Raw genomic sequence first — 8,124 nt, 5'->3', positions numbered from 1 at the left:
CCACTGAGTGCATATAAGTGATTCCTAGCCTTTTTGGTGTGCATACTCACACATACCTGTCAGATGAGCTTCACTTCCCTGTTTATTGATAAAACCCTTTGTGGTTTAGTGTGTTAATTTGATTTTGAACTACTACCATAGAGAAGATTCATGGATGTAGTGCAGGAGGACATGCAGACGGTTACTGTGACAGAAGAAGATGCTAGCGACAGGGTGAGACAGAGGCAGATGATTCACTGTGGCAACCTCTAAAAGTGCCACTGAAAGAAGAAAATCCTTTCCATACATTTGAGCAGCCTGTGTTTGGCTCATTTGAGTAAACCTGGCATTCATATATACCATTTAGTAACAGAACACTGATTAGACATAACTGAATATCCTTATTAATCTTGCATCAACCATGTAGATTCTTAATTCATCGATATTTTAAGTTAACTATTTGGTTAAAATAAGTTTGGCTTGCAATTTTTTATTATTTTAAAAAATACTTGATGGTAAAACTATTTAATTTTGTCCATTAAAGACATCCTCCATTAATTTTTTTTTTTTTTTTTTTTTTTTTTTTTTTAGCAAAAACTAACAATTTATCTGATATTCAGCAGCATATTTTTCATCACTTATCCATTAATTTTAGTTGGCTATTTAGTACTTTTAGTGATTTAATTCACATATTTCAGCTGAGCTATCTTTTTAGCTACCTAATTTTAAGCTAAAAAATACTTCTGGTAACTTGCTTCCCAGGTTTCATGAATCACTGCAGATATTTACTTTTATAATTGGAATTTTTTGGCTTTTTCAAGCTGTTTTGCATGTACACATTGGAGAAAGCAGGAAAACCTGCTGGAAACCCTGAAGTAGCCTGTCAATGGTTGGGATAAGTGACTTTAGAGAACTTGGATTCAGTGTCAGTGGCTTTTTTATTCCTCTGCATGCTGCTAATAATCATTGTATTTTAGCTAAAAAAACAACAACAAAAACCCCCCCAAATTTTTACCCTCTTGTGGAAACACAGTGTAAGCTATAGTGTTCCCAGCTTTTATGTTTGCTGCTGGGCCTATACTGTGTCTTCTTTTTAATGTTGGCTCATCCTAATCAGCAGGCTCAAAGTATCTGCAAGTAAAGCTGTACTTTCCAGTGTTACATAATGCGCACAAGCTGGCACTTTTAAATATGGTTTTGAATCAATATTATTGACTCATGATTTCTCAGTTTCTCCAACTCAAAGCCTCACCGTCTTTATTCAGCCTTATTTGTGGTCTTAAAGGGCCAAAGGGAAAAAAAGATTTTCAGCTTACTGAAACAGAACTCAGGAACAAACAAAGTTGTCTGTAAGGTCCACCACACCGCTTAAAACACCAGTTACACAACATCCTTACATGTCTGTTTCTTGTAAATACCAGCAAGCAGCTTCATCCTTCAAAGCATTCATAATTAGGGGGCATTGCCTGTGTGTATAATTCACAGCAGACTTCAAAACCTTGTAAAGCAAACATGGAAGGCAACTTTGTTTTGAAGCACGTGGCAATATATTGTGCATTTCCCCATTGTTATACTGCTACTGCAACATTGTAGGGTGTGCTAAACACCACAAACTCTCAGGACCTCCTAGATGCGGATCCATGGGGATCCCCTGCAACATAATGAATGGTGTAATCTCACTTTCATGTCAGTAACTACTAGAAGAAAACAACAACAATGGGAGGGACCCAGTGCTCAAAGGACCAGCTGTTGCAGCAACACTGTACTTCAAACACAACTTCTTTATTTAAGAAGACTCAACGCAATCCATTAAGTATGTTGTTTTACAGATTAGTATTTGACACAGAAGTCTACTAGTGCTGCCTGCAGTCTTATCCATCAAAGTATTACATCTGGCCACATATCTTAAAGATATACAAGAATAGATTTTTTGCTGCTCTATTTATATAAACAATGAATACATAATAGATGTTCAGTAATAAAGATATTGGCACTCACAGTATTTACTTACCTCTAATAATACACTGTACATTTTCCAAGACTATAGGAGGCTTTGCATTTTTAACCATGTCACAACCTTTAGCACCGTGACAGCAAAGAATTGTGCAAAGTCTGCTAGCCTATAAACAAAAACATACATCAGATACATATGTAAACATTATTTTTGGTTTTGGCAAAGAAACACTCGTCTGAAGCACAAACTAAGAGCGACATAAACACATAACTTTGTAACGTTGCTGCTAATCTATTTAAATTTTGGTGTCAAAGTCAAACCAAATAGATGGCATTGAGCGCAGGGTAAGGATTCTGCTCCAAAACTCACTCTTTTGTCTTAAGAGAGAACCGAACGAGTGTTGGAAAACTCAAACTAAGGCCTGTGTTTTGAAAAAGGATTTTTCCTGTTGTCACTCTTTTGATTGGCTGACTCTTATACAAAGCCATTGTTTCACACGCATAACCCCACACATACACACATGCAGAAAGCCGTGACAGGTAAACTCAGATCACTAACTAATAAAAAGACAAAAAGAGGCATTTCTGGTACACTCACTTGCAGAGAGACAGTATTGGAGTAACATTAAGGCGATGTATTATCTACTGTAAAACATTACTTCATATTGAATCATTTTCTACTAACATTTTGTATTGTAAGGATAGAGTATACAAAGTTATCAAAGAGTGGGCAGTACAACAGTGCACACAGAATTGTCACCATCCTGTTTATCCTATTAATATCTGGAATTTTTTTATTTTTAACATCATGTTTTTACATCAATTGGATGAAGCACTTTGATTTGTTCGGTATTTATTCGGATGAATCTGAGATAAATAGACTAAATTTAGGAATTTCCTCACTGTCCCCCCCACCCAGGATTGTATCACAGTATTGTTGGATTATGTTGCATAAGATGAAAAAGGTTATTCCTTTTTGCATAACAATATTTAAAGATTGTTTCCTACTCCTCGTATTTCTTGTTTATTTTAACAAAAGGTTTACTGTGCCAGAGACAGTCCAAAAGACTTTTTCTAAAATAATAATAATAAAAAGAACAGATTAACTCTATCTGTACCTTACAAATGGAGATAGCTACATTTTATATTCCCAGGTTCTTTTTTTTAATATTCCTTCAAAAAATTTCTACCATTACTGCAGTGTATGCAGTGCCAAGTGAATGTCCCCCATACTGCGGTTTTAGTTTCGAACCGACTTTATTGGAATATGAAGCAAACATTAAAAAAGAAAAGAAAAAAAAAAGTAAAAGTTCCCCCCTAAAACACATTTGGTTCCTCCCTGAGATTTTGCAATGCCAATTATGATATTGCACTTTTTCATTATTAATTTGTTGGCTTGAAATCTTTAGAGATATATTAAAAATACAAATACAAATAAAAACCCCGGGCGCACGCACCCAAAACTATCTTCATCCACAGAACATTTTAGTGAGGAAAATATTTGTTAGTTCAGGAGAACTGATCCTTTATGCTCTGGCTTTATGCCCCCGGTATGTAATTTTCTCTCTGCCTCTGTCTCTTGGTCACGCGCAACTATAATAATAATAACAACAAAAATAATAATAAAAGAAAAATGTGGTGCTGCATTAATGAGATGATTAGGGACTATTTTCACTCAGAACTTGAGGTACTCGTTCTTCAGTCTGCTCAGTCTCGTGCCGTGGCTGCGGATGATCAAAGACAGGAGCTCGTGCTTGTCCTTCAGGCCCAGAGAAATGTCCAACGTCTCCTTCAGGACGTCCCGCGTGTGCACTATCATGTTAAGAAAGTCGTCATTGAGCCGGTGCTCCTCCTTCAGCTCACTCTCCTGGCTCTGTTTGAATTTCACCTCGAGCTCCAGCAGAGATTTCTCCGAGTTTGTAAACGCCTCGTTTATCTGGGTTGTCTCCCTCCGCAAATACTTCCCGTAGCTGTCCTCTCCGTCCAGGTCGTACGAGATGCTTTTCCCGATCCCCTCCAGCACCCTGGCAGAGTCCTCGATCTGCCTCTTGATGATAGTGAAATCATCCCGTATGAGGGCGTCCTGGTCCTCGCCGAGGCTGCACTTTCGCTCGTCTTTCATTTTAAAAAGCATCTGGCACTTCTCCGGGTCGTCGTTGTCCTCGTAGTCGCCGTCCGGCACGAAATAATGATGGAAAGTGCCATTAGACATCTCCGGATGTAAAGGTCCCTGGTAAAAGCCTCCATACACCGACAGCGATAACCCGGCAAAGAGGAGCAAGTGAAAAAGAGCCATGATGCCCACTTGTCCCAAATATACTCACAAATAGGAAATAAATAAGTTTAAAAACGATGTAGTCGAAAAAATATGAGCCCGGTTGTCTATTAAATCCCAAACCGGCAGAAAACCACAAACATTTCAGTTAGTTTTAAAGTCCAAAGTGCGCAGTTGGTTGAAACTTTCTCGCAGCCCTCTCTGATATCCTTCTGGGTCCGAGCAGATGAAGTGGCGTAAGTTGTTTTCCACCTCTCGTCCTTTAACGGAGCCTGCCAACTCCCATCACTGTCGGCGAGCACGAAGGCGATGTATGGAAGTTTGTTTCAGCAGTTGTACTCGCGGCTTTAGCCTGGTGCCTCAAACGCAACATCTGGAAGTCTCAAGTGCCGCGCTTCGGTTTATGGCTAATAATACCTCTGTGCTACTCTCAAATTACAGCCCCTCCGTCACTTAAAAGGCTGCATTCAGTCTGCACCAGGCTGCTACCAGCAAGGCCAAAGCTGTTAAAGCCCCATCGAAACCAGGAAAGACCAAGTTTGTGTGAATTCACATAACCGTGACCAGCTGGCAGGAAAGGTTCAACAAGTTATTACCCTACCGAGAAATATAGGCTACACAAGACCACATGTAAACATGAAATGCAGTCGGTCCTATAATTATAGTGAATATAACCAGGTAGTGGCCCTTTTATAAAATCTATGTTTTTTAATACCTGACGATGTGTAGTGTGGCAGAAATGTAATTTCTGTGGTAGTATTGCATAATATAAAGATGATGTGGACACAAACAGCATTACGTTTGCCTGTAGCACAGGAAAAATGTATCTGATTTCATTACAGTTTGCAGGATTGTTTTCTTACACCTTACATCCAGTCACTGCATTTCATAGTAGAATAGTGCATTGGCTCCAGTCTATGTGGAGATGCTGGTATAGCTGTCTCATTGTGGGTGCATTTCTTTTTTCAGTTTTTCAGTTTTTTAAAGTTTTTGTGTTGTCTGATGTTTTGTTTCTCTGAACTGTGAGTCTGGAATAAATAGAGATTGATATGCTGCCTATGAACAGTCATAGTAATTCGTGTAGCTTAATTTTTAAAGTTACTGTACATACATTTTAAATCGATACATTTGCCTTTAAGCCATGGTTACTAGTTACTTTTTTCATATGCAAAACATTAAATATTCTCATAAATTATGTCATAAACTGTAATAGACCCAATGCTATCCAAGGTTCCTGCAATTTGTTCCCCATAAATACGCTACATTAAAACGGTCCTTAAGGGCTTAGGCATCATTATTGATTTGCTAGGGTTAACGGTGAGATAATGGTCTTTCTGCTGCTGTGGACTTTTACTCAAGTTCTGCAGTTTGCAAACAATAGTGGGAATGCCATTTTAAAGTTAGAATTTAAAAAAATTGATAGATGACTGAAGTTTGTTTTTCTTTTTACAGTATGCTATTTCCATTTCCCAAACAACTCCAATTCAGAAAAGCTGGAATGGTGTGTAAAATGTAAGTAAAAACACTTCCAGAAGTCTTTGTCTTTGTTCGTCCTCCTATCCACTAAAGCAAATTAAGCTAAATGTAAATATGTTGCTGTCTTCTCTGGGTCAAAGCTCATTTAAAAAGGACTGACATTGTCCTGTGGTCAGACAAATTGAAATTTTAAAGTGTTTTTGGGAAAACGGATGCTGTAGCTCCTGAACTAAAGAGGAGAGGGACCGTCTAGCTTGCTATCAGCACTCAGTTCAAAAACCTGCATATGTTCATATGTTCTTCTTGCACATCTGGAAATGCACCATCAGTGAAAGACCAGTTTTAGATTTAGAATTTTACATATGCTCCCATCCATATGTCTTTTTCAGAGAAAGACCTTGTAAATTTCAGCAAGACAATGATAAACCAAATATTACTACAACACCATGACTTTGTAAGAGAAGTGTCCAGGTGCAAAAAATGGTTTGCCTGCAGTCCAGACCTTTCACTGATTGAACACCCCCCCCCGGCACATCATAAAACAAAAAATGCAATAATGAAGGCTACCTGGGCTAAGCACTGCCTTGTCCCAACCTTTTTGAGATGTGCTTCTACCATCAAATTTAAATACGGGCTCATCATTTTCTTAAAATGGTAAATTTTCTCAGTTTAAACATTGATGTGCTTTCTGTGTTCTACTATGAATAAAACACAGTTTTATAAGATTTGCAATCCATTGCAGTCAGTTTGTATTTACATTTTGCACGGCGTGAACTTTTTTTGGACTTGGGTTGTACTTCTTCCACCAACCTGATAATGTAGAATCGTCATTGTAAAAGAAAACTACCTTTATTGGCCATTTTAACCTTCACTTTACTTCTGCCAAATATTGCATTATTTGTTTAATATAGTAGGGTGGTTTGATCCTTGGCTCCTCGAACCAAAGTGTGGCCTCGGGTAAGATACTGAACCCTCAAAATATGCCCCTGATCCATCAGCCAGTGTGTGTGATAGGATGATTGCTGCTCTATAAAAAGAGACTTGTGTGACCGGGTTAAATGTGGCTTGTAGTTTAAAGCCCTCTAAGAGGATGATAAGGCTAGAAATGTACTGTATTTGGCTAATGGAGTCCACATTAATGTAGAAAACTCAGATCTGTAGAGCTGGCAGGACATAGAGAAGTCGAATCCAAGGAGTGTAAAAACATGTTTGCTAAGCAGCCTTTAACACAGTAGCCACCTGTTTTTGGGTCACTTACTGGTGTCAAATGACAGGCCGAGTCTAGTTCAAGCTAAGGGAGTGAAAATGCACAAGATAGTGAATGAGTAGAGAAAACTTTGTGAAGCTTTGACATGTAATTTGTTTAGATTTTTACAATTCTCATGCTCGTAACTACTGATTGTGAATAAAACCGCAGCTGTGAAATATGTTCCTGTATTAAAACACTCTGCCAGGGCTGGAAATCCAAGAGTTGCTATTAAATTGAAAATGTAGTGATTTGTTAGCGGCTTTAGTCACAAAAGCAACGCACCAAGGGAAGGATAATTTTGTTTTTATATGTAATGCTATATCTCAAAGAGCAACATCTTAAGAGTCAACTAATTTGTCAAACCCACAATTCCGCTCAGTGTGTGGATATCTTTCCTGTTGAAACAGTGAACGTTACACCGTCACCAACCTCAGAGGAATTTTGTTCTTTGCCACATGAGCGATTATTCCGGGTTGCGACCTGCATGACTTAAGCTCAAGAATGACACGTTTTGTGCGGTAAACACAATGTTAAAAAGTTTATTTCTTTTTCGCTTGGTTGAATAAAAACATCGTGTGAAATATATTTATAAAAAAGGAAAGTCAATGGCTTTGTTACATAAGCCTTACATAAACCAAGGTCTGCAATGTGAATCAGTCAGATTTATGATGTGGACAAATACCTCACTCCTCATCCTGTCTGGATCTACCCTCGCTGACACGAGGAACTGAGAAAAGAGAGAATTTGATGTTTTCTCCCACCCAGTCTTTGCTTCCAGGTTTTCCATTATAAATTGTATCCCCCCACACCGGCATTAATAAGACACTGTGACAGCTCCTGACTGTCAATGGTCTCACTAATGTCCTGTATTTTTTCTTTTAGCTAGCATTGGCTCAGCTATTTAACCTATTGTTTTTGGTGTTTGGGCATTCTGTCGTACTCTCCAGCAATCATCATTTAGCCTCCCCCCCTACTAAGAATACTTTATTTTAACAATACAGTGCCTGCTTACTTACAGATTTGCCTCTACTGCTTTTGTTTTAGGTTTGAATGTGCTAGTGTAAAGCTATTTCCATCCTCTCTGCTGCTCATTGCATCTGGGTCGTGACAGCAGTAAGTGCAACCTTCACTTTTATGAGAAAACCTGCAGTGTCAACTCAATGTGCTGTCAAAGACCAGACAGGCCTTGAGA

The 8,124-nt window shown here is 38.5% G+C and overlaps 1 protein-coding gene across 1 annotated transcript; it reads right to left on the bottom strand.

The window, feature by feature from the left end:
- Positions 1-1,742: 1,742 nt before the first annotated feature.
- Positions 1,743-4,731, bottom strand: fibinb (fin bud initiation factor b). The gene has a single exon (XM_005455722.4). It carries the CDS (start codon positions 4,226-4,228, stop codon positions 3,608-3,610), a length of 621 nt encoding a protein of 206 aa, XP_005455779.1. The 5' UTR covers positions 4,229-4,731; the 3' UTR covers positions 1,743-3,607.
- Between the last annotated feature and the right edge of the window lie 3,393 nt (positions 4,732-8,124).

This window comes from Oreochromis niloticus, linkage group LG1 (genome assembly GCF_001858045.2).
Source record: "Oreochromis niloticus isolate F11D_XX linkage group LG1, O_niloticus_UMD_NMBU, whole genome shotgun sequence".
Classification (NCBI taxonomy): Eukaryota; Metazoa; Chordata; class Actinopteri; order Cichliformes; family Cichlidae; genus Oreochromis; species Oreochromis niloticus.
This window is presented reverse-complemented; position numbering and strand designations above follow the sequence as displayed.

What these genes read in the sequence shown, in the direction of transcription:
- fibinb (XM_005455722.4), bottom strand. Translation starts at nt 4,228, where the DNA reads ATGGCTCTTTTTCACTTGCTCCTCTTTGCCGGGTTATCGCTGTCGGTG.